Raw genomic sequence first — 27,138 nt, 5'->3', positions numbered from 1 at the left:
ACCGACTGCGTTCAGGTGTTAGTAAACAGCACACATGCAGTAAGAGCGACTGCTTTCAAGTTCTATGTAACAGCACACACGCAGTGACACCAACTGCGTTTAGGTGGTATTAAACAGCACCCACGCAGTAAGAGCGACTGCGTTCAGGTGCTATGTTACAGCACACACGCAGTGACACCAACTGTGTTTAGTTGCTATTAAACAGCACACACGCAGTAAGAGCGACTGCGTTTCTGTGCAATTCAATAGCCCACTTGCATTAACAGAGACTGCGTTTCTGTGCAAATAAATTGCACACGTGCAGTAACAGGTAATGCGTGTATGTGCAATTAACTAGCACACGTTGAATAACACGGAGTACTATGTTTAAGCTAATCCCTAATGCAGGCAATACAACACATTAGAGCACTGCATGAAGAATAATCTCCTGCCTGACAGATACTAATAGCAGATCTAGCTGAGCTATACAGTTTATAAATATATTGACAACTCCTAGGGATGTGAATATATTCTCTACAAACTGTAGATTTAACTATACTGACTACACTTCCTACTCTATCTATCTATCTATCTATCTGGTAGAAAAGACACTTTGGGGCTGATTTACCAAGCCTTTACTCCATGACTCATGGAGTAAAAGCAGGAGTAGCAGCCGTTTTGCCATTTACTAAAGAAATACGCTGCTAGTGCAGTGTATTTCCCTAGTTACTAATGTGCTCAGTGCTAGCAGGAGAGGGCGCATGGTGCACCTGATAGACCTGGCGCACGGCACATTGAAATGTAAATTGCAGGGGTTTGGGCGGGAGTTTATTAGGGGGGAGGTGGGGGGATGCAGGGGAAGTGAAGTGACATGTGTTTTAAAGTGTTTGGCGGGCCGAATTGAAAGTGAAAGTGTTTTTTGAAAACAGATCCTGTACGCTTACACAGTGCGCCTGAACCTCAGGGAGGTTCATTTGCATACTGGGCATGCGTAGAGAGAAATGCCAGGGATTCCCGTGCGCCTTGTCAGTACGCTGAGAAAATCTTGGTAAATACCAAGCGGCGTACCCATGATTGAGCTGCATAACGCGCCGCACAGGAATCTCTGACCTGTTTTCAGCCATGAAGGGGAACTCCGCGCCAAATTTCAAACTTGAAATCGGCGCAGGTCCCCCTCCAGGGGTACATTAGGCTCTTAGGCTTGGTCCGGAACGTGAGGGGTTAAACCCGCGCCGAAAATCGGCGCGGGGTTCCCCCCCAGATCCAAACCAAACCCTCATCCCAAGCACGCAGTCTGGCCGGACAGGAATGGGGGTGGGGATGAGCCAGCGCCCCCCTCCTGAGCCGTACCAGACCGCATGCCCTCAACATGGGGGAGTGTGTGCTGTGGGGGAGGGGGGCACTGCCCCCCCACCCCACAGCACTCTTGTCCCCATGTCGATAGGGACAAGAGCCTCTTCCCGACAACCCTTGCCATTGGTTGTCAGGGTATGCGGGCGGGGGCTAATCGGAATCTGCGAGCCCTCTTTAATAAGGGGGCCCCCAGATACCAGCCCCCCACCCTATGTGAATGAGTATGGGGTACATCGTACCTCTACCCATTCAACTGGGGGAACAGTGTAAAGTAAAATAAAACACCACACAGAATAAAATAATTTATTAATCAGCTCCGGAGCCCCCCCTTTCTTCTTTAGCTCTTTCACAACGGGGGGTTTCTTCTCTCCCAATCTTCTGCCGGGACCCTGGGCTTTGGTGATTTCTGCCGGGGTAGGGTGCCATCCCTCGGTCCTCTCCGGAGCCTTCCGCCGGGGGCCCCCACCCCATTTAAGCTATTTTACATTAGGGGGGGCATCCGGACTTTGGCGACTTCTGTCGGGGGATGGCGCCTATCCCCCGGTCTTTCCGGTGCCTTCCGCCAGGGTTCCGGTCTTCCTGGTCTTCTGCCGGGGGTGCGCCAACTCCCCTGTCTTTTCTCTGCTCCCTCTTCTGCCTGGCTCCCCCGCGGAGCAAGGGCTTCCTTTCCGCTTCTTTCTTCTCTGTTCCTTCTTCTGCCTGTCTCCTCCGGGAGCACAGGGCTTTCTTTCCGCTGTCTTCTTCCTTCTCTTCCATTGGATGTTGACACGACGAGGTTCCGCGCTGACATGCCGTGTGAGCGGTGGGCATTGACTTATATAGGGCAATGCCACCATGTGACCTCAACCCATGTGACATCACATTCCCTGGGCATGATGGGAATGTGATGTCACATGGGTTGAGGTCACATGGTGGCATTGCCCTATATAAGTCAATGCCCACTGCTCACACGGCATTCCAGCGCCAGAACTCGTCGTGTCAACATCGAATGGAAGAGAAGAAAGAAGACAAGCCCTGGGCTCCCGGAGGAGACAGGCAGAAGCGGAAGGCACCGCAGAAGCCCGGAGGGTGGCGCCCTCCGGCGGAAGAAAGCCCTGTGCTCCACAGAGGAGACAGGCAGAAGCGGAAGGCACCGCAGAAGCCCGCGGGTGTCGCCCCCCGGCGGAAAACATCGTAGAAGCCCGGGACCCTCCCCCATAGGCAGGAAGCCTCATGGTGAAGGGGTTCCCGGTGAAATACGGTGCTGAAGACGGGGGGGCAGGTGCACCCCCCCGCAGAAACCGACGAAGCCCGAGACCCTCCCCCATAGGCAACAAGGAGCCTCATGGTGAAGGGGGTCCCGGCGAAATACGGTGCAGAAGATGGGGGGGCAGGTGCACCCCCCCGCAGAAACCGACGAAGCCCGGGACCCTCCCCCATAGGCAACAAGGAGCCTCATGGTGAAGGGGGTACCGGTGAAATATGGCGCAGAAGACGGGGGGAAGGTGCACCCCCCCGCAGAAACCGACGAAGCCTGGGACCCTCCCCCATAGGCAACAAGGAGCCTCATGGTGAAGGGGTCCCGGCGAAATACGGCGCAGAAGACGGGGGGCAGGTGCACCCCCCGCAGAAACCGATGAAGCCCGGGACCCTCCCCCATAGGCAACAAGGAGCCTCATGGTGAAGGGGGTCCCGGTGAAATACGGCGCAGAAGACGGGGGGCAGGTGCACCCCCCGCAGAAACCGATGAAGCCCGGGACCCTCCCCCATAGGCAACAAGGAGCCTCATGGTGAAGGGGTCCCGGTGAAATACGGCGCAGAAGACGGGGGGCAGGTGCACCCCCCCACAGAAACCGACGAAGCCCGGGACCCTCCCCCATAGGCAACAAGGAGCCTCATGGTGAAGGGGGCCCCGGCAGAAGACCCCCGGCTGACTAATAAATTCATTTATTAATGTGTGGTGTTTTATTTATTTACATTTTTTTCCCCCCAGGTGAATGGGTAGGGGTACAATGTACCCCATACTCATTCACATAGGGTGGGGGGCCGGAATCTGGAGGCCACCTTATTAAAGGGGCCTCTCAGATTCTGATAAGCCCCCCGCCCGCATACCCCGACAACCAACGGCCAGGGTTGTCGGGAAGAGGCTCTTGTCCCTATCGACATGGGGACAAGAGTGCTTTGGGGTGGGGGGCAGTGCCCCCCTCCCCCACAGCACACACTCCCCCATGTTGAGGGCATGTGGTCTGGTACGGCTCAGGAGGGGGGGCGCTCGCTCGTCCCCACCCCCATTCCTGTCCAGCCAGACTGCGTGCCTGGGATAAGGGCTTGGTTTGGATCTTGGGGGGAACCCCACGCTGGTTTTCTGCGCGGGTTTAACCCCTTATGTTCCAGACCAAGCCTAAGAGCCTGGTATGCACCTGGAGGGGAACCCCATTTTTTTTGGTCTGGAGTTCCCCTTCATGAACAGCGATCTGTCATTTACCCATGTCAGTCCCACCCCCCTTCAGTTAGAACACACCCAGGGAACATATTTAACCCCTCCCTCGCACCTAGTGTTAACCCCTTCCCTGCCAGTGGCATTTTTATAGTAAGCAATGCATTTTTATAGCACTGATCGCTAGAAAAATGCCAATGGTTCCAAAAAACTGTCCGATGTGTCCGCCATAATGTCGCAGTACCGATAAAAGTCGCTGATCGCCGCAATAACTAGTTAAAAAAATAAATAACCAAAATGCCATATTATGTAGACGCTATAACTTTTGCCAAAACCAATCAATAAACGCTATTTTGCGATTTTTGGAACCAAAAAGATGTAGAATATGTATCGGCCTAAACTGAGGGATTTTTTTATTTTTTAGAATATATATTTTTGTGGATATTTATTATAGCAAAAAGTCAAAATTATTTTTTTTTTTTTAATTGTCGCTCTATTTTTGGTTATAGCTCTAAAAAATAAAAAACCGCAGAGGTGATCAAATACCACCAAAATAAAGCTCTCTTTGTGGGAAAAAAAAGGCTGCCAATTTTGTTTGGGAGCCACGTCGCACGACTGCGCAATTGTCAGTTAAAGCGACGCCGTGCCGAATCACAAAAACTGGCCCGGTCATTGACCAGCAATATGGTCCGGGGCTCAAGTGGTTACAAATTAACAAAACACTAAAGTTAGCCCAATTTTTGGTGATAATGTGAAAGATGATGTTACACCGAGTAAATAGATACCTTACATGTCACGCTTTACTAATGCAAACACTCCTGGAATGGGGCCAAAATTCATTACTTGAAAATCCCCATAGGCGACCTTTTTTTTTTTTTCAGGTTACCAGTTTATAGCTACAGAGAAAGTCTAGTGCTAAAAGTATTACTCTCGCTCTAACGCACGCGTCAATACCTCACATGTGTGGTTTGAACGGTGTTTACATGTGTGGGCGGGACTTACGCAAGTCCACCCAAACTAGAGACTGCAATTTGTTCATGTGATTTCAATTGCTTCATTACTAGCACTGTTATAAAAAGCGTAGATCGATCAGTCCTCAGCTGCCCTTATAGGGGCAGGCAGGCAGAAATGCTGTTGCCAAACACAAATGTGGTTTGTTGCATGTTTTTGTTTTATTTTGCCAATGGTTTTTGTTTATTTTTAAATGATGTTCACTTTGATGTATTTGTCTCTGCTGCCTTATTTTATGAAAAATTTGTGAAGATGTTGCGACGTTAAACCTATGTTTATTTTGAATTTTTAAATGTATTTTTGTGTGTGTGTGTGTGTGTGTGTGTGTGTGTGTGTGTGTGTTTGTTTGTCTTTTTTTGCTTTCCTTGTTTTGTTGACCAATAAAAATTACTTTAAAATTTTGAAGTTTGTTTTTTGTTACTTTTTCATGCTACATATTTTGACAGCTGCAGCTGAAATAGGTTTGGGCCTAACAAATTAGGTGTGATTTTTGTCTAAGCTTCTTTCCTGGTGTGTTATCATGAAATGTTTGCCATGTTTATTCTCCATGACTTTAAATCAAAGTGGTAAGTATTTTCTTTTTACTGCAGTGGTCCTCAGCCCTCAAGTACCCCCGACAGGACATGTTTTGTGGATTTCTCTTATCAAGAATTGCTGTCCAGACTGTCTTTTAAAGCACATGTGCAAGATGAAGGAAAACCTGCAAACATGGCCTGTTGGGGGGGGGGGTTGCTATTGGTGGACAGGCTTGACGTGCTGATTTACAGCACTGTGCTTAAATCTAGCGCAAGGCAATCCTATTCTAATTGTGGGTGTTTGAGGGAAGCCAAGTGAGTGTTAGAACCCCTGCTTTGTGTTTTTTTGGGTTGAGCTTTGTGTCCCTTTTCTTAAAATTGGCTTCACTTCCTGTCACACAGATGAACAGGAAGTGAGGTTAAAACCCTACCAGTGTCTTTTCTTGGGGACACAGGTCAATCTAACTAGTGTCCCCATTAAGCAAATTGCACTCCAGCACTGCTGTGTACACCCCAAATCATGGGTCTTCAAACTACGGCCCTCCAGTTGTTCAGGAACTACAATTCCCATCATGCCTAGTCATGTCTGTGAATGTCAGTGCGTTACAAGGCATCATGGGATGTGTAGTTCTACAACAGCTGGAGGGCCGTAGTTTGAGGATCCCTGCCCCAAATGATTATTTAGTTTGGGGTTTAGTAAAGGCAAAGCCACTCTGCAAGTACAAGCATAGTTGCTGAAAATCAGAGAGGAAGCACTGATGGTTTTAACATCCAATCCTGTAGAAGCAATGTTGTTTTGTTTTCTTTCTTGCTTGTCCACTTGTAGTGCAAAGTGGATTTGCCTTTAGTAAATGGACCCCAAAGTCCAAGATCCCTAATAATTTGGGGTGTACACCGCAAAATGCTAGAGTGCAATTTACATAATGGGAAACTATTTAGATTGATCTCTGTGTCCCCAAGAAAAGATATTAGTAAGGTTTTACCCTCACTTCCTGTTTGGCTATGTGACAGGAAGTGAATGAATTTGAATTAGAAAGGGTGAAGACACCTCACAAATGTTGTCACTATCAGGGGTGCAGACATCCCCAAAAAATGAGCAGATAATACTTATTTGCAAATTAATAATTTTTTAGTTAACATTGGGTGGTGTTTGTGGGGTGCCCTAACACACACGTTCATACATATTAGCAACGCTGTATCCTGGCCTATTGGCATGGTTATATATTCTTAGGCCTCTCAATAAAACTCTATGAAATTTGTGCTTAAACTAGAACCAGGGGCGGACTGACAACTCATGGGGCCCCTGGGCAATAGAAGATTATGGGGCCCCTCTGGCTTACAGATGGCCACCACGCCAGGAGGCAGTGCAGAGGCAGGGCAGCTAAAATCATGGGATCTTCACATTAAAAGCATGTCATTTTCGGACATATCAGGGACAGATCCAAAAAAATAAAAGATTTTTACATACTGTCCCTGGTTTTACTGAGCCTGGCAACCCTGATGGGGCCCCCTAGTGGCATGGGGCCCTCGGGCAGTGCCCGAGTGACTCAATGGTCAGTCTGCCCCTGACTAGAACTATAATCAACACTTTTTATTTTCTTTAATTTTGGATGGAGGGAGGGAGGGTATAGGCCCTGTCAGTTTATTTTGTATTATCTGTGTCCAATCGGGGAGATTTGCCTTCACTTCCTGCCCCATAGCCAAACAGGAAGTGAGAGAAAAACTATGCAAATTAAGGGAGTCCAGTAACCCCCCCCAGAACTAGTGTGTGTGTGTGCCCTGAAAATTCCTGGGCGGGTGATACAAAAACAGGGTGTGGCTTTGACAGGAAGGGGTGGGTCTTTTTTCTATTAGGAGGTGCAGAAATGTAGTCAGGCCTAGGGCAGCACAAAACCTAAATATACTACTGCATATTCGGGCTTATTTAGACCGGATCCGATGTACAGCATGTTTTTATATTGTGGGAGGAAACCCACGCAGGCCCAGGGAGAACATGCAAACTCCATGCAGATGGTGTCACGGGCGGGATTCGAACCAGCGACCCTTTTGCTGCTAGGTCAAAGTGCTATACACTACACCACTGTGCTGAACGAACATGATTGCAGCTGAAAGCATGAGATCTTTATTTTTTCCAATACCATGCTTTCCAGCCTTATTGACCCTGCCTCTGTCCATAAAGAGGACCTGTCACACACTAGTCCTATTACAAGGGATGTTTACATTCCTTGTAATAGGAAGAAAAGTGATCCAAAATCAAAAAAGTGACAAAAAATTGCAAGCAGAAAAATATGAGCTAAAAAAAAAACGCCCCTGTCCCTAGAAGCTCGCACTCAGAAGCGAATATGCATGTAAGTCCCCACATATGTAAACACCATTCAAACCACACATGTGAGGTATTGACGCATGCGTTAGAGCGAGAGCAATAATTCTAGCCCTAGACCTCCTCTGTAACTCTAAACTGGTCACCTGTATAAAATAAACAAGCATCGCCTATGGATATTTTTATGTCCCGAAGTTTGGCGCCATTCCATGAGTGTGTGACAAGTTGGTATCTATTTACTCGGTGTAACATCATCTTTCACATTATCCATAAAAATTGGGCTAACTTTACTGTTTTGTTATTTTTTAATTCATGGACCGTGTTTTTTTTTTGGGCTAAAAAAAAAGGCGTTAGAAAAATTATTGTGCAAATACCGTTGGAAATCAAATAAAAAATGACCGCCACTTTATTCCCTAGGGTGTCTGCTAAAAAATTATATATAATGTTTGGGGGTCCTGAGTAATTTCCCAGGAACAAAATATAATTTTTACATGAATGAGAGAAGTGCCAGAATAGGCGCGGTATGGAAGTGGTTAAAGTGAAATAATAAAAGTGAAATATTCCTTTAAATTTCATACAGGGGGAGGGGGTTTACACGCATGTTTCCCGTGCTTAGAACTGTCCCTGTACAAGATGTCATTTCTGAAGTGAAAAAAAAGTAAGTTTAAAGTACTCATGGCTATAAAGAATACAGTCATTGCTCATTAAAACTAAAAAAAAAAAAAAAAAATGTATGGGGGTCCCCCCAAATTAAATTACCAGGCCCTTCAGGTCTGGAATGGATATTAAGGGGAACCCCGCCGTAAAAACCAAAAAAAAGGCGTGGGGTCCCCCCAAATATCCATACCAGGCCCTTCAGGTCTGGTGTGGATTTTAAGGGGAACTCCACCCCAAATTTAAAAAAAAATGGCGTGGAGTCCCCCTAAAAATCCACACCAGACCCTTATCCGAGCACGTTAACCTGGCAGGCCGCAGAAAAGAGGGGGGACAGAGTGCAGCCCCCCCCCTCTCTTGAACCGCACCAGGCCACATGCCCTCAACATGGGGAGGATGTCCCCATGTTGATGGGGACAAGGGCCTCATCCCCACAACCCTTGCCCGGTGGTTGTGGGGGTCTGCGGGCGGGGGGCTTATCAGAATCTGGAAGACCCCTTTAACAAAGGGGACCCCCAGATCCCGCCCCCCCCCTGTGTGAAATGGTAATGGGGTACATTGTACCCCTACCATTTTACCAAAAAAAAGTGACAAAAGTGCGAAAAATGACAGTAGCCGGTTTTTGACAATTCCTTTAATATAATCTTCTTTCTGCGGTTCCTTCTTCTTCTTCTTTCCTTCGGGTTTCTTCCTCTGCTTCTTTCCTGTCTTCTCGTCCACATCTTGCCGTCTTCTCCCATCTTCTTCTCTGTCCGTCGACCTTCTCGTCCCGCATCTTCTTGATTTTCTGGGTGCTGCGCTTGAAATTGAAGATCCCGCCGTGTTCCCGCTCCTGGGACCCGCCCCCCTCTGACGCCACAGGTAAACTCATATAAAAGTCCGCGTGTTGCATATGTGCGTCAGAGGGGGGCGGGGTCACATGAGTGTGACACGGCGGGAACTTCAATTGGAAGCTGCGGCGGCTTCTTCTTCTCCGGACGACGCGCTTGAAATTGAATTCCCCCACCGTGTGACGCTCTGTGACCCCGCCCCCCTCTGACGCACATGACCCTTTAAGGAGTTTACTTGTGGTGTCAGAGGGGGCGGGTCACAGGAGCGGAACACGGCGGCCAATTCAAATTCAAGTGCTGTGTCCGGGGAAGAAAAAGATGTGGACGAGAAGGCTGGCGGACTGAGAAGAAGACAGGAGAAGACACCGGGCAAGATGCGGACGAGGAGGCTGAAGGACGGAGAAGATAGAAGAAGACGTTGGGCAAGATGTGGACGAGAAGACCCAAGAAAGAAGCAGAGGAAGAAACCCGAATGGAAGAAGAAAAGAAGATTTTATTAAAAGATTTGTCAAAAACCGGCTACTGTCATTTTTAACACTTTGACATTTTTTTTGGGGTGAAATGGTAGAGGTACAATGTACCCCATTACCATTTCACATAGGGGGGGGCCGGGATCTGGGGGTCCCCTTTGTTAAAGGGGTCTTCCAGATTCTGATAAGCCCCCCACCCGCAGACCCCCACAGCCACCGGGCAAGGGTTGTGGGGATGAGGCCCTTGTCCCCATCAACATGGGGACATCCTCCCCATGTTGAGGGCATGTGGCCTGGTGCGGTTCAGGAGAGGGGGGGGCCGCACTCTGTCCCCCCCTCTTTTCTGCGGCCGGCCAGGTTAACGTGCTCGGATAAGTGTCTGGTGTGGATTTTTAGGGGGACTCCACGCCATTTTTTTTTTAATTTGGGGTGGAGTTCCCCTTAAAATCCACACCAGACCTGAAGGGCCTGGTATGGATATTTGCGGGGAACCGCACGTCTTTTTTTTTTTTTTTTTACGGCAGGGTTCCCCTTAATATCCATATCAGACCTGAAGGGCCTGGTAATTTAATTTGGGGGACCCCCCTACATTTTTTTCCCTTTATGAATGATTCCCTTTAGAATTGCCGGGAGCCGACAATTCATTATAGCCGCGTGTGAATTTTAAATGGCTTTTTTCCTTCAGAATGTCATTTTTTGCAGAGACAGTTCTAAGTGCGGGAAAAATGCGCTATTTCACATGCTGACATTACACCCCCCCTAGGTACGAAATTTAAAGGAATATTTCACTTTTATTGTTTCACTTTAAGCATTATTAATTTCACTGCTCCCGAAAAAACGGCCGTTTAAAAAAATAAAAAAAACATTGATACATGTCCCCTGGGGCAGGACTGAGGTCCCCAAACACTTTTTAGGACAAAACTTGCAGATTAGCCTTTAAAATGAACACTTTTGATTTCTCACATAGACTTCTATAGGGGGTTCGGCGTGGCTTTACATATTATTTTCAATGCGCCGGCTGCTACCCAGGTTCATGCGCCTAATTAAGGCTTCACCCGGCGCACTAATTAAGGCATGAACCAGCGCAGCGCACTGACAATAGTAAATCAGCCCCTGTGTCTCTATCTATCTCTCTCTCTCTAACTGTCTGACTGCTCCTCTCTTTCACAAAGCCGGAACACACTACACGAGGCCGCCGTGCAGGCTGCCTTTTATAGTGTGGGGCGTGTACTAATCCCCCTGAGCCATAATTGGCCAAAGCCACCCTGGCTTTGGCCAAATATGGCTCTTCGTTTTTTGCGCGCTGTGATTGGCCAAGCATGCGGGACATACAGCATGCTTGGCCAATCATCAGCGCTCAACACCGCAGTGAATTATGGGACGTTTTGCGTCATTCGAATTTGGCGTGAACGACCCGTTTTTTTTCGAGTTTCGACAAACGATCAAACGACCGATGTTCGAGTCAAACATACGTTCGTATCGAATGCGAAGCTCATCCCTAGTTAGGACACCCACTTCCTTCATGGTCAAAGGTTAGGGTTAGGACACTCACTTCTAGGGTTAGGGTTAGGACAAACACTTCCTTCATGGTCAAAGGTTAGGGTTAGGACACTCACTTCTAGGGTTAGGGTTAGGACACCCACTTCCTTCATGGTCTAGGGTTAGGGTTAGGACAAACACTTCCTTCATGGTCAAAGGTTAGGGTTAGGACACTCACTTCTAGGGTTAGGGTTAGGACACCCATTTCCTTCATGGTCTAGGGTTAGGGTTAGGACAAACACTTCCTTCATGGTCAAAGGTTCGGGTTTGGACACTCACTTCTAGGGTTAGGGTTAAGACACCCACTTCCTTCATGGTCTAGGGTTAGGGTTAGGACAAACACTTCCTTCATGGTCAAAGGTTAGGGTTTGGACACTCACTTCTAGGGTTAGGGTTAGGATACTCACTTCCTTCATGGTCTAGGGTTAGGACACTCACATCCTTCATGGTCTAGGGTTAGGGTTAGGACACCCACTTCCTTCATGGTCACAGGTTAGGGTTAGGACACTCACTTCTAGGGTTAGGACAAACACTTCCTTCATGGTCAAAGGTTAGGGTTAGGACACTCACTTCTAGGGTTAGGGTTAGGACACTCACTTCCTTCATGGTCTAGGGTTAGGGTTAGGACACCCACTTCCTTCATGGTCACAGGTTAGGGTTAGGACACTCACTTCTAGGGTTAGGGTTAGGGTTAGGACACTCACTTCTTTCATGGTCTAGGGTTAGGACAGCCACTTACTTTAGTGGAATACTTTTTATTACATTCCCTTATTTCTTAAATGCATAGGAGCTGGGGGAGAGGAGAACATCACTACACCGATCCTCTCAGTGAATGGCTGTGCAGGAGTAGCATGTCAGGATAAGTCTGATCATTGGAGAGCCGGCTGAATTGCCAGCACAGCTAGACAACTGACCAAGCTGTGCTCTTCTGCCAATGTGGTCAGTTTGCAATAGGAAAGTAGAGGGACTGGCAGGATTGGGGATTTCACACAAAGGAAGCAATACAAAGAGAACAGGAGACTTCTTCACACCACTACATGGGGTAGCATGAATGAGTTAAAATAATAGGATGGCCACCAAGAGTCCTGCAGTTCAATAAATTTTTTATTAATGGTAACACTGTGACAAATCAGACACAAAAGAAATGACAGACACCCTTCATAACTGGATGGACTACAAATCATATAAATAAGGAATCTGCTTTTATTTTTCACAGCAATGAACATATACAGCAAGTTACAACACGGCTATAGTGTGCTGAGCATGCAGCTGGTGCTCAATGACGTCTGATATCCTGTGGATGGAGTGGAATGGGCCCCACCAAGCAATGATGTCTAATATCCTGCAGATTGGGTGGAATGGGCCCCACCAAGCAATGACGTCTGATATCCTGTGGATGGAGTGGAATGGGCCCCACCAAGCAATGATGTCTGATATCCTGCAGATTGGGTGGAATGGGCCCCACCAAGCAATGACGTCTGATATCCTGTGGATGGAGTGGAATGGGCCCCACCAAGCAATGATGTCTGATATCCTGCAGATTGGGTGGAATGGGCCCCACCAAGCAATGACGTCTGATATCCTGTGGATGGAGTGAAATGGGCCCCACCAAGCAATGACGTCTGATATCCTGCAGATTGGGTGGAATGGGCCCCACCAAGCAATGACATCTGATATCCTGTGGATGGAGTGGAATGGGCCCCACCAAGCAATGATGTCTAATATCCTGCAGATTGGGTGGAATGGGCCCCACCAAGCAATGACGTCTGATATCCTGCAGATTGGGTGGAATGGGCCCCACCAAGCAATGACGTCTGATATCCTGTGGATGGAGTGGAATGAGCCCCACCAAGCAATGACATCTGATATCCTGCAGATTGGGTGGAATGGGCCCCACCAAGCAACGACATCTGATATCCTGTGGATGGAGTGGAATGAGCCCCACCAAGCAATGATGTCTGATATCCTGCAGATTTTTAGGACAAAACTTGCAGATTAGCCTTTAAAATGAACACTTTTGATTTCTCACATAGACTTCTATAGGGGGTTCGGCGTGGCTTTACATATTACTTTCAATGCGCCGGCTGCTACCCAGGTTCATGCGCCTAATTAAGGCTTCACCCGGCGCACTAATTAAGGCATGAACCAGCGCAGCGCACTGACAATAGTAAATCAGCCCCTGTGTCTCTATCTATCTCTCTCTCTCTAACTGTCTGACTGCTCCTCTCTTTCACAAAGCCGGAACACACTACACGAGGCCGCCGTGCAGGCTGCCTTTTATAGTGTGGGGCGTGTACTAATCCCCCTGAGCCATAATTGGCCAAAGCCACCCTGGCTTTGGCCAAATATGGCTCTTCGTTTTTTGCGCGCTGTGATTGGCCAAGCATGCGGGACATACAGCATGCTTGGCCAATCATCAGCGCTCAACACCGCAGTGAATTATGGGACGTTTTGCGTCATTCGAATTTGGCGCGAACGACCCGTTTTGTTCGAGTTTCGACAAACGATCAAACGACCGATGTTCGAGTCAAACATACGTTCGTATCGAATGCGAAGCTCATCCCTAGTTAGGACACCCACTTCCTTCATGGTCAAAGGTTAGGGTTAGGACACTCACTTCTAGGGTTAGGGTTAGGACAAACACTTCCTTCATGGTCAAAGGTTAGGGTTAGGACACTCACTTCTAGGGTTAGGGTTAGGACACCCACTTCCTTCATGGTCTAGGGTTAGGGTTAGGACAAACACTTCCTTCATGGTCAAAGGTTAGGGTTAGGACACTCACTTCTAGGGTTAGGGTTAGGACACCCACTTCCTTCATGGTCTAGGGTTAGGGTTAGGACAAACACTTCCTTCATGGTCAAAGGTTAGGGTTTGGACACTCACTTCTAGGGTTAGGGTTAAGACACCCACTTCCTTCATGGTCTAGGGTTAGGGTTAGGACAAACACTTCCTTCATGGTCAAAGGTTAGGGTTTGGACACTCACTTCTAGGGTTAGGGTTAGGATACTCACTTCCTTCATGGTCTAGGGTTAGGACACTCACATCCTTCATGGTCTAGGGTTAGGGTTAGGACACCCACTTCCTTCATGGTCACAAGTTAGGGTTAGGACACTCACTTCTAGGGTTAGGACAAACACTTCCTTCATGGTCAAAGGTTAGGGTTAGGACACTCACTTCTAGGGTTAGGGTTAGGACACTCACTTCCTTCATGGTCTAGGGTTAGGGTTAGGACACCCACTTCCTTCATGGTCACAGGTTAGGGTTAGGACACTCACTTCTAGGGTTAGGGTTAGGACACTCACTTCCTTCATGGTCTAGGGTTAGGACAGCCACTTACTTTAGTGGAATACTTTTTATTACATTCCCTTATTTCTTAAATGCATAGGAGCTGGGGGAGAGGAGAACATCACTACACCGATCCTCTCAGTGAATGGCTGTGCAGGAGTAGCATGTCAGGATAAGTCTGATCATTGGAGGAGAGCCGGCTGAATTGCCAGCACAGCTAGACAACTGACCAAGCTGTGCTCTTCTGCCAATGTGGTCAGTTTGCAATAGGAAAGTAGAGGGACTGGCAGGATTGGGGATTTCACACAAAGGAAGCAATACAAAGAGAACAGGAGACTTCTTCACACCACTACATGGGGTAGCATGAATGAGTTAAAATAATAGGATGGCCACCAAGAGTCCTGCAGTTCAATACATTTTTTATTAATGGTAACACTGTGACAAATCAGACACAAAAGAAATGACAGACACCCTTCATAACTGGATGGACTACAAATCATATAAATAAGGAATCTGCTTTTATTTTTCACAGCAATGAACATATACAGCAAGTTACAACACGGCTATAGTGTGCTGAGCATGCAGCTGGTGCTCAATGACGTCTGATATCCTGTGGATGGAGTGGAATGGGCCCCACCAAGCAATGACGTCTGATATCCTGCAGATTGGGTGGAATGGGCCCCACCAAGCAATGACATCTGATATCCTGTGGATGGAGTGGAATGGGCCCCACCAAGCAATGATGTCTAATATCCTGCAGATTGGGTGGAATGGGCCCCACCAAGCAATGACGTCTGATATCCTGCAGATTGGGTGGAATGGGCCCCACCAAGCAATGACGTCTGATATCCTGTGGATGGAGTGGAATGAGCCCCACCAAGCAATGATGTCTGATATCCTGCAGATTGGGTGGAATGGGCCCCACCAAGCAATGACATCTGATATCCTGTGGATGGAGTGGAATGGGCCCCACCAAGCAATGACGTCTGATATCCTGCAGATTGGGTGGAATGGGCCCCACCAAGCAATGATGTCTGATATCCTGCAGAAGGAATGGAATACGCCACACCAAGCAATGACGTCTAGTATCCTGTGGATGGAGTGGAATGGGCCCCACCAAGCAATGACGTCTGATATCCTGCAGAAGGAATGGAAAAGGCCCCACCAAGCAATGACGTCTGGTATCTTGTGGATGGAGTGGAATGGGCCCCACCAAGCAATGGAGTCTGATATCCTGCAGATTGATTGGAATGGGCCCCACCAAGCAATGACTTCTGATATCCTGCAGAAGGAATGGAATGGGCCCCACCAAGCAATGATGTCAGATATCCTGTGGATGGAATGGAATGGGCCTGCCAAGCAATGATGGTGTGATATCCTGCAGATTAAGTGGAATGGGCCCCACCAAGCAATGACGTCAGATATCCTGCAGATGGAGTGGAATGGGCCTGCCAAGCAATGATGGTGTGATATCCTGCAGAAGGAATGGAATGGGTCCCACCAAGCAATGATGGTGTGATATCCCACAGAAGGAGTGGAATGGGCCCTACCAAGTAATGATGGTGTGATATCCTGCAGAAGGAATGGAATGGGCCCTACCAAGCAATGATGGTGTGATCTCCTGCAGAAGGAATGGAATGGGCCCCACCAAGCAATGATGGTGTGATATCCCGCAGAAGGAATGGAATGGGCCCTACCAAGCAATGATGGTGTGATCTCCTGCAGAAGGAATGGAATGGGCCCCACCAAGCACTGATGGTGTGATATCCCGCAGAAGGAATGGAATGGGCCCCACCAAGCAATGATGGTGTGATCTCCTGCAGAAGGAATGGAATGGGCCCTACCAAGCAATGATGGTGTGATATCCCGCAGAAGGAGTGGAATGGGCCCCACCAAGCAATGATGGTGTGATATCCCGCAGATGGAATGGAATGGGCCCCACCAAGCACTGATGGTGTGATATCCTGCAGATGGAATGGAATGGGCCCCACCAAGCAATGATGGTGTGATATCCCGCAGATGGAATGGAATGGGCCCTACCAAGCAATGATGGTGTGATATCCCGCAGAAGGAATGGAATGGGCCCTACCAAGCAATGATGGTGTGATATCCCGCAGATGGAATGGAATGGGCCCTACCAAGCAATGATGGTGTGATATCCCGCAGAAGGAATGGAATGGGCCCTACCAAGCAATGATGGTGTGATATCCCGCAGAAGGAATGGAATGGGCCCTACCAAGCAATGATGGTGTGATATCCTGCAGAAGGAGTTGAATGGGCCCTACCAAGCAATGATGGTGTGATATCCCGCAGAAGGAGTGGAATGGGCCCCACCAAGTAATGATGGTGTGATATCCTGCAGAAGGAGTGGAATGGGCCCCACCAAGTAATGATGGTGTGATATCCGGCAGAAGGAATGGAATGGGTCCCACCAAGCAATGATGGTGTGATATCCTGCAGAAGGAGTTGAATGGGCCCTACCAAGCAATGATGGTGTGATATCCCGCAGAAGGAGTGGAATGGGCCCCACCAAGCAATGATGGTGTGATATCCTGCAGATGGAGTGTAATGGGCCTGCCAAGCAATGATGGCGTGATATCACGCAGAAGGAGTGGAATGGGCCTGCCAAGCAATGATGGCATGATATCACGCAGAAGGAGTGGAATGGGCCTGCCAAGCAATGATGGTGTGATATCCTGCAGATGGAATGGCCCCTAGCAAGCAATGACGTCAGATATCCTGCAGATGGAGTGGAATGGGCCTGCCAAGCAATGATGGTGTGATATCCTGCAGATGGAATGGAATGGGCCTGCCAAGCAATGATGGTGTGATATCCTGCAGTAGGAATGGAATGGGTCCCACCAAGCAATGATGGTGTGATATCCTGCAGATGGAATGGAATGGGCCCGCCAAGAAATGATGGTGTGATATCCTGCAGAAGGAGTCCAATGGGCCCCACCAAGCACTGATGGTGTGATATCCTGCAGATGGAATGGAATGGGCCCCACCAAGCACTGATGGTGTGATATCCTGCAGATGAAGTCCAATGGGCCCCACCAAGCACTGATGGTGTGATATCCTGCAGATGGAATGGAATGGGCCCCACCAAGCACTGATGGTGTGATATCCTGCAGATGGAGTGGAATGGGCCCCACCAAGCACTGATGGTGTGATATCCTGCAGATGGAATGGAATGGGCCCCACCAAGCACTGATGGTGTGATATCCTGCAGATGGAGTGGAATGGGCCCCACCAAGCACTGATGGTGTGATATCCTGCAGAAGGAATGGAATGGGCCCCACCAAGCACTGATGGTGTGATATCCTGCAGATGGAATGGAATGGGCATGCCAAGCAATGATGGTGTGATATCCTGCAGAAGGAGTGGAATGGGTCCCACCAAGCAATGATGGTGTGATATCCTGCAGATGGAATGGAATGGGCCCCACCAAGCACTGATGGTGTGATATCCTGCAGATGAAGTCCAATGGGCCCCACCAAGCACTGATGGTGTGATATCCTGCAGATGGAATGGAATGGGCCCCACCAAGCACTGATGGTGTGATATCCTGCAGATGAAGTCCAATGGGCCCCACCAAGCACTGATGGTGTGATATCCTGCAGATGGAATGGAATGGGCCCCACCAAGCACTGATGGTGTGATATCCTGCAGATGGAGTGGAATGGGCCCCACCAAGCACTGATGGTGTGATATCCTGCAGATGAAGTCCAATGGGCCCCACCAAGCAATGATGAACAGTAGAAGGTAGTTTATGGCAATACTGTAAAGCAATGCCTGCTCTAATATGAAGTGTTTTGCTATGAAGTATTGCTTATTATAGACAATAATGATGAACATAACTTTGTTTTACTGACAGTCCCTGCCTGTACTACAATTCTCCCCCACCTTCCCCAATGTCCTATGTGGATGGGGGTAATATACCAGCTGATCAGAAGCGTCCAATAGGATGCCTGTTACCACAATCATGGTGTCCGGAGTCTGTGTTAAACATGTTTCTCCTCACATTGCATTTCATGTCCCTGGCTGCTGATTGGATTCTGCGGTGGCTTTATGTGGAAAATTGACCTACAAACAGCGCGGTGCTTGGTCCCAACGTTCTGGACTTAATAAGCGATATTTGGGAGATTATTACAATGAGGGACATAATATGGAAGAAGAGTCATTATAAATCACTATGTCATATCTGTACAGGAACTGTCCGATCTTCTCCCGCGCTATTTCACCGGGAAGGAGGAGTACTGGTACCCAAATGTCATCGCCCTGTGGATGAGATCTCGGTTTTTAAAACACGGGAAGAATGGCGTGGCGCAGTCATCTGGACCGTGGCCAATCTCACTGTTGTCAGGATATAAACTTGGAGATGCCTCATATCTGGCGGCCCACGTCTCAAAGATTCTGCAGAATGAAAATGATCAATATTATTATAAAAGCCACATCTAATAATTCTCAGACACACCACCCCCGCTCCTACAAACCTCCATTGTAAAGTCTTGGATGAAAATATTTGTCATAGCCCACAACAGTGAAATCGGTGTGTATGTGCAGTAAAGCATGCTTGTTATACTCACTGTGGGACCTGTTTGATCCTGTCTGCACAGATTATCCCCTCCCTGCACTGTCCCACTGGACAAGTCCGGATAAGACAGAGCCTTTGGAGTCGGGCTGCACATGCTCAGTTTGGTGTGTATTGCTAGAGAGGTTTTTTGTTTTGGGAGAGTGCATGTGATCAGCACAGGGCCAATCAGCACTGTCTAGACAGAGGGTCAGGAGACCTGCACCCTCATAGGACAGCTTGGTGCAGTATGGAAACTCCTCCTACAAGCTTCACCAGGATCTGATAGAAATCACAAGACTGCTGCCCGAGAAAAGGTATTTAGCAGTTTATATTTACTAAAATAATTGCATTTCCATGTTCTGTGTACTATGGGAGAGCAGATATAATGACTGCAGAGTGCTGGGGAGATCAGATATAGTGACTGCAGAGTCCTGGGGAGATCAGATATAGTGACTGCAGAGTCCTGGGGAGATCAGATATAATGACTGCAGAGTGCTGGGGAGATCAGATATAGTGACTGCAGAGTCCTGGGGAGATCAGATATAGTGACTGCAGAGTCCTGGGGAGATCAGATATAATGACTGCAGAGTGCTGGGGAGATCAGATATAGTGACTGCAGAGTGCTGGGGAGATCAGATATAGTGACTGCAGAGTGCTGGGGAGATCAGATATGGTGACTGCAGAGTGCTGGGGAGAGCAGATATAATGACTGCAGAGTGCTGGGGAGATCAGATATAGTGACTGCAGAGTGCTGGGGAGATCAGATATAGTGACTGCAGAGTCCTGGGGAGATCAGATATAGTGACTGCAGAGTCCTGGGGAGATCAGATATAATGACTGCAGAGTGCTGGGGAGATCAGATATAGTGACTGCAGAGTCCTGGGGAGATCAGATATAGTGACTGCAGAGTCCTGGGGAGATCAGATATAATGACTGCAGAGTGCTGGGGAGATCAGATATAGCGACTGCAGAGTCCTGGGGAGATCTGATATAGTGACTGCAGAGTCCTGGGGAGAGCAGATCTAGTGACTGCAGAGTCCTGGGGAGAGCAGATATAGTGACTGCAGAGTCCTGGGGAGATCAGATATAATGACTGCAGAGTGCTGGGGAGATCAGATATAGTGACTGCAGAGTCCTGGGGAGATCAGATATAGTGACTGCAGAGTCCTGGGGAGATCAGATATAATGACTGCAGAGTGCTGGGGAGATCAGATATAGCGACTGCAGAGTCCTGGGGAGATCTGATATAGTGACTGCAGAGTCCTGGGGAGAGCAGATATAGTGACTGCAGAGTGCTGGGGAGATCAGATATAGTGACTGCAGAGTCCTGGGGAGATCAGATATAGTGACTGCAGAGTCCTGGGGAGATCAGATATAGTGACTGCAGAGTCCTGGGGAGATCAGATATAGTTACTGCAGAGTGCTGGGGAGATCAGATATAGTGACTGCAGAGTCCTGGGGAGATCAGATATAGTGACTGCAGAGTGCTGGGGAGAGCAGATATAATGACTGCAGAGTGCTGGGGAGATCACATATAGTGACTGCAGAGTCCTGGGGAGAGCAGATATAATGACTGCAGAGTGCTGGGGAGATCAGATATAGTGACTGCAGAGTCCTGGGGAGATCAGATATAGTGACTGCAGAGTGCTGGGGAGAGCAGATATAATGACTGCAGAGTGCTGGGGAGAGCAGATATAATGACTGCAGAGTCCTGGGGAGATCAGATATAGTGACTGCAGAGTCCTGGGGAGATCAGATATAGTGACTGCAGAGTCCTGGGGAGATCAGATATAGTGACTGCAGAGTCCTGGGGAGATCAGATATAGTGACTGCAGAGTCCTGGGGAGATCAGATATAGTGACTGCAGAGTGCTGGGGAGATCAGATATAGTGACTGCAGAGTGCTGGGGAGATCAGATATAGTGACTGCAGAGTCCTGGGGAGATCAGATATAGTGACTGCAGAGTGCTGGGGAGATCAGATATAGTGACTGCAGAGTGCTGGGGAGATCAGATATAGTGACTGCAGAGTCCTGGGGAGATCAGATATAGTGACTGCAGAGTGCTGGGGAGAGCAGATATAATGACTGCAGAGTGCTGGGGAGAGCAGATATAATGACTGCAGAGTCCTGGGGAGATCAGATATAGTGACTGCAGAGTCCTGGGGAGATCAGATATAGTGACTGCAGAGTCCTGGGGAGATCAGATATAGTGACTGCAGAGTCCTGGGGAGATCAGATATAGTGACTGCAGAGTGCTGGGGAGATCAGATATAGTGACTGCAGAGTCCTGGGGAGATCAGATATAGTGACTGCAGAGTCCTGGGGAGATCAGATATAGTGACTGCAGAGTCCTGGGGAGATCAGATATAGTGACTGCAGAGTCCTGGGGAGATCAGATATAGTGACTGCAGAGTCCTGGGGAGATCAGATATAGTGACTGCAGAGTCCTGGGGAGATCAGATATAATGACTGCAGAGTGCTGGGGAGATCAGATATAGAATCAGTGTTCCGCCTATCACATGAGCCGGTCTAGGGGGGCGGGACCTTGTTACAGCGCCGCCGCCGAACACAGACCCAGCCAGCACAGTGATACACGTGCCCGCCCGTACAGCCCGCCCTGTGTGTCTAGATAGGAGGATCGGCAGGGGGGCCACATATAGAGGAAATCACCTTTCTATATTCCTCCATGCAGCCGTTGAATGCTTGCCGGAGGGAGAGGACACATCAAGCATTCAGCGGCTGCATGGAGGAATATAGACAGCTCAATTCCTCCATATGCAGCCGCCCTGCTTCTCCTCCTATCCAACTTCTTTTGCTGGCCCCTCCCAGTTCTCCTTATGCTCCCTGCCCCCCCTGCTCTCCTCCCCCACCACACTCTCCAGCCCCCCCCCCAGTTCTCTCCACCCCTGTTCTTTCTCCCCCATCCTTCTCCAGCCACCATCCCAGTGCTCTCCTCCCCCACCACACTCTCCAGCCCCCCCCCAGTTCTCTCCACCCCTGTTCTTTCTCCCCCATCCTTCTCCAGCCACCATCCCAGTGCTCTCCATCCCCCCTCCCAGTGCTCTCTACTCCCCCCCAGTACTCTCCGCCCCTGTTCTTTCTCCCCCATCCTTCTCCAGCCACCATCCCAGTGCTCTCCATCCCCCCTCCCAGTGCTCTCTACTCCCCCCCAGTACTCTCCGCCCCTGTTCTTTCTCCCCCATCCTTCTCCAGCCACCATCCCAGTGCTCTCCATCCCCCCTCCCAGTGCTCTCTACTCCCCCCCAGTACTCTCCACCCCTGTTCTTTCTCCTCCATCCTTCTCCAGCCACCATCCCAGTGCTCTCCATCCCCCCTCCCAGTGCTCTCTACTCCCCCCCAGTACTCTCCACCCCTGTTCTTTCTCCCCCATCCTTCTCCAGCCACCATCCGAGTGCTCTCCTCCCCCACCACACTCTCCAGCCACCCCCCCCCCAGTACTCTCCGCCCCTGTTCTTTCTCCCCCATCCTTCTCCAGCCACAATCCCAGTGCTCTCCATCCCCCCTCCCAGTGCTCTCTACTCCCCCCCAGTACTCTCCACCCCTGTTCTTTCTCCTCCATCCTTCTCCAGCCACCATCCCAGTGCTCTCCATCCCCCCTCCCAGTGCTCTCTACTCCCCCCAGTACTCTCCACCCCTGTTCTTTCTCCCCCATCCTTCTCCAGCCACCATCCCAGTGCTCTCCATCCCCCCTCCCAGTGCTCTCTACTCCCCCCCAGTACTCTCCACCCCTGTTCTTTCTCCCCCATCCTTCTCCAGCCACCATCCCAGTGCTCTCCATCCCCCCTCCCAGTGCTCTCTACTCCCCCCAGTACTCTCCACCCCTGTTCTTTCTCCCCCCCATCACTCTCCAACCCTCACCCCTGTGCTCAGTGGCATCATTAGGGTTGGTGTCACCCGTTGAGGTAAAACATGGTGTCACCCCCCCTCTGTCTAGGCTGCCCAGCACCAAGCAGGCAGCGCACGAGCACGGAGCACACCCCAAACCCATACCTCCCAACTGTCCCTGATTTCGAGGGACTGTCCCTGATTTGGAGCAATGTCCCTCTGTCCCTCATTCTCCTCATGTGTCCCTCATTTTGGTCTGATCTATATAGATGTATATAAAATGCACTTTTTAGCTATCAAAGAGCTAAACTTTTCATCTGATTTCTAAATTGCTGCATTTGTAAATTCCAAAAGCCAATATAAAGAAATAGTAGTGGTAAAAAAAAGCACTTGTGGGTTTAACCAATCTTTTTTTGTACAATTCTCCTTTAAGGGGGTGTGGCAAGGGGTGTGTCCTAGGCCTACCTACTTTTGCTGATAGGTGTCCCTCATTCCCATCTCAGAAAGTTGGGAGGTATGCAAACCAGCCCCTGTAAATGATAGTATAGGGCAGTATAGTGGCAGGTTAGGGTAGTATAGAGTGGTATAGTGGCAGGTTGGTGTAGTGGGGTGGTATAGGACAGGTTAAGGTGGTATAGGGCATGTTGGGGTGATATGGGGTAGTTTGGGGTGGTATAGGGCAAGTTAGGGTTGCATAGGGCAAGTTGGCACAGGGCAGGTTGGGGTGGTATAGTGCAAGTTAGGGTGGCATTGGGCAAGTTGGGATGGCATGGGAAAGGTTGGGGTGGTACAGGGCAAGTTAGTTAAAAGGTAATGTGTTGGGGCGCTCGCTAATTAAGAATAATAATTAGTAAATAAATAATCTAAAATCCCAAAATGATAAATCCCCTCAGATCCTTCTCCACTACGGATCCCCCAGATCCTTCTCCACTACGGATCCCCCCAGATACTTCTCCACTACAAATCCTTCTCCACTACGGATCCCCCAGATCCTTCTCCACTACGGATCCCCCCAGATACTTCTCCACAACAGATTTCCCAGATCCTTCTCCACTACGGATCCCCCCAGATACTTCTCCACAACAGATTTCCCAGATCCTTCTCCACTACGGATCCCCCAGATCCTTCTCCACTACGGATCCCCCCAGATACTTCTCCACAACAGATTTCCCAGATCCTTCTCCACTACGGATCCCCCCAGATCCTTCTCCACTATGGATCCCCCCAGATCCTTCTCCACTATGGATCCCCCCAGATCCTTCTCCACTATGGATCCCCCAGATCCTTCTCCACTATGGATCCCCCCAGATCCTTCTCCACTACGGATCCTCCAGATCCCTCTCCACTATGGATCCCCCAGATCCTTCTCTGCTATGGATCCCCCAGATCCTTCTCCACTACGGATCCCCCCAGATCCTTCTCCACTAGGGAGCCATTGATTCCCGCAGTTGTACTCCCCCTAGTATGTTATCCCCAAGTACATAACTTTACATTGTGGACTGTCCTATAGGGGGAGGGTTAGGACTTGTGGGATATCCCCTAAGGGTTAAAGTTCAGATGAAGGTTTTCCAGCCAGAAGGAGATTGCAGGAGCCATGACCAGGTAACCCTAAAACACTCCAGATTGTAGACTGCCCATAGAGTGAGGCTAATGCCGCGTACACACGATCGGTCTGATGGACCGTTTTCATTGGACCAGACCGATCGTGTGTGGGCCCCATCGGTTATTTATCCATAGGTTATGTCATGGATCTTGAGATATTAAAGTGTTTCTACTTGACATCTGTTACACAGGAGAGGGACATTCAATGCAAGGACACCGGCTATTGAAATGCTAAGTGGAACCAGCTTGTGAAATACCTTTTATTGTGTTCTGCAGGTTAAGAGCGGGTGTCGGAGACACTCCGTCTGGCTAAAAACTATGAATGGAAGGTTAATTGAATCTAGAATGTATGTGTGAAGATGTATGTGTTTATTGTTCTAAAGGTCAGAAGCCTCCTGTCAGCTGTATTGAATTAGCATTCTATTGTCTAAAGCAATGTAACCTCTCAGAGGTAGTAATTAAGTAGACCGGGTTATTGTGTACATTGATTACCCCCTGGGGCTTCTGTCTCAATACACAAGTCTTTCTATCCAAGCTATTGGACCAATCCCTGTTGACAATTTCAAGTCCTCATTTGCATGGTCAAGGAGGACTTGAGTGAAGACTGCATACTTTACAATTGACCAATAGGAAAGCGGTTGTTGGGAGTGGGATGTTCCAAAATTCTGTATAAAAGTGTGCTGTGTACTGGAAAATAAAGAGTCCTGTTTGAACTTACATACAGCCTGCCTGGTGTTTGTTCTTAATGGGTCTGAACGGCACATAGCTGTAGTTCGGACCCCGGAACCTTGGATGACTGGACCATCGGACGTTGCAATCTGCAAGCTGACTCACTGGTAGCAGAGGAGTGTCGGGAGAGCAGAACTGGGCGAGAAAGGATCTCGTCACAGGTTAAAAATGTAAAAATTCACGCATGCTCACAATCAAGTCGACGCATGCTCGGAAGCATTGAACTTCATTTTTTTCAGCACGTCCTTGTGTTTTACGTCACCGCGTTCTGACACGATCGTTTTTTAACTGATGGTGTGTAGGCACGACGGACCAGCAGTCAGCTTCATCGGTTAACCTATGACACCGGTCCATCAGACTGTTCTCATCGGATGGACCGATCGTGTGTACGCGGCTTCAGAATTAGGGCTGTATAATGTGCTCTTATACTGTTGGTCAGGTAAGGCAGGCCCTGTATTCCTCTGCCTGCGGGGGCCGGTCTGAGGCTCTTGGTCAGATATGGTGACGATAATAACCAAATCAAAGGTCACCATTAGATAACATCTGTCTGCAATAACCTCATAGGCCCGGATTCACATACATTGGCGCATATTTATGCCGACGTAAAATACGACGGCTGTTTCCTGGTCCATACCTTTGCATGATTTGTGCCTCATAGATGGGGAATAACTATACGCCGGACGTAAGCCTTGCGCAAACCGCGTATATTATGCGCCGGACGCAACTACGTTCGATAATCGACGTATCTCCCTCATTTGCATATTTTAAATGGGCGCCCATGATACGCCGGCGTAGGAAAGTTACGTCGGTCGGATGAAGCCTATTTTCAGGCGTATCTAGGGGGTTATCCACAAAAGAGATACGCCGGCGTATCTACTGATACGCCGTCGTATCCCTGTTTCTATCTATGGAACTGATCCACAGAATCAGTTTACCATAGATAGACAGAAGATCCGACATGTGTAATTGAATTACACTGTCGGATCTTAAGGATGCAATTCTAGGCCGGCCGCTAGGTGGCGAGGCCATTGCGGCCGGCCTAGAATATGCAAATGAACACTTATGGCGATCCACGAACGTTCCGACGGGCCCGTCGCGCTAAATCTACGTCGTTTACGTCGAGTTACGCTGTGTAACCCCTCTCTACCAATCCCTCCACTGGTCTCCATTCACTGTCCTCCACCCCTCTCTACCAATCCCTCCACTGACCTCCATTCATTGTCCTCCACCCCTCTCTACCAATCCCTCCACTGGTCTCCATTCACTGTCCTCCACCCCTCTCTACCAATCCCTCCACTGACCTCCATTCAGTGTCCTCTACCCCTCTCTACCAATCCCTCCACTGGTCTCCATTCGGTGTCTTCCACCCCTCTCTACCAATCCCTCCACTGGTCTCCATTCAGTGTCCTCCACCCCTCTCTACCAATCCCTCCACTGACCTCCATTCAATGTCCTCCACCTCTCTCTACCAATCCCTCCACTGACCTCCATTTAGTGTCCTCCACCCCTCTCTACCAATCCCCCCACTGGTCTCCATTCCGTGTCCTCCACTGATCTCTACCAATCTCTCCACTGGTCTCCATTCAGTGTCCTCCACCCCTCTCTACCAATCCCTCCACTGGTCTCCATTCCATGTCCTCCACTGATCTCTACCAATCCCTCCACTGGTCTCCATTCCGTGTCCTCCACTGATCTCTACCAATCCCTCCACTGGTCTCCATTCCATGTCCTCCACTGATCTCTACCAATCCCTCCACTGGTCTCCATTCAGTGTCCTCCACCCCTCTCTGACAAGCCCTCCACTGGTCTCCATTCAGTATCCTCCACCCCTCTCTACCAATCCCTCCACTGACCTCCATTCAGTGTCCTCCACCCCTCTCTACCAATCCCTCCACTGACCTCCATTCAGTGTCCTCAACCCCTCTCTACCAATCCCTCCACTGTCCTCCATTCAGTGTCCTCCACCCCTCTCTACCAATCCCTCCACTGTCCTCCATTCAGTGTCCTCTACCC

At 49.1% G+C, this 27,138-nt stretch overlaps 2 protein-coding genes across 3 annotated transcripts in view; both read right to left on the bottom strand.

Annotated features, from left to right (window-relative positions):
• Positions 1-14,873: 14,873 nt before the first annotated feature.
• Positions 14,874-18,256, bottom strand: LOC120941785. Of its 2 annotated transcripts, none has more exons than XM_040355469.1 (2): positions 17,160-18,256; positions 14,874-17,068 (listed from the first exon to the last, which is right to left on the bottom strand). In XM_040355469.1, the coding sequence occupies exons 1-2, from the start codon at positions 18,228-18,230 to the stop codon at positions 16,850-16,852; spliced, it is 1,290 nt and encodes a 429-aa protein (XP_040211403.1). In that variant the 5' UTR covers positions 18,231-18,256; the 3' UTR covers positions 14,874-16,849. The 2 variants fall into 2 exon arrangements, with proteins under 2 accessions (XP_040211403.1, XP_040211400.1); XM_040355466.1 differs by having other exon boundaries at positions 14,874-17,380; positions 17,626-18,256.
• Positions 14,874-27,138, bottom strand: part of LOC120941786 (tyrosinase-like) — a 36,053-nt gene continuing 23,788 nt past the window's right edge. The window contains exon 5 of the mRNA XM_040355470.1: positions 14,874-18,788. Within this exon, the coding sequence (XP_040211404.1) occupies positions 18,608-18,788 (181 nt within the window). The 3' untranslated portion in view covers positions 14,874-18,607. The remainder of the gene's footprint in view (positions 18,789-27,138) is intronic.

Source organism: Rana temporaria, chromosome 5, assembly GCF_905171775.1.
Source record: "Rana temporaria chromosome 5, aRanTem1.1, whole genome shotgun sequence".
NCBI lineage: Eukaryota > Metazoa > Chordata > Amphibia > Anura > Ranidae > Rana > Rana temporaria.
This window is presented reverse-complemented; position numbering and strand designations above follow the sequence as displayed.

Coding starts and splice junctions, on each gene's coding strand:
- LOC120941785 (XM_040355466.1), bottom strand. CDS start 18,230: ATGTTCATCATTATTGTCTATAATAAGCAATACTTCATAGCAAAACAC. Junction 17,381..17,625: donor TATCACACCATCAGTGCTTG/GTGGGGCCCATT, acceptor CATCAGTGCTTG/GTGGGGCCCATTCCATTCCA.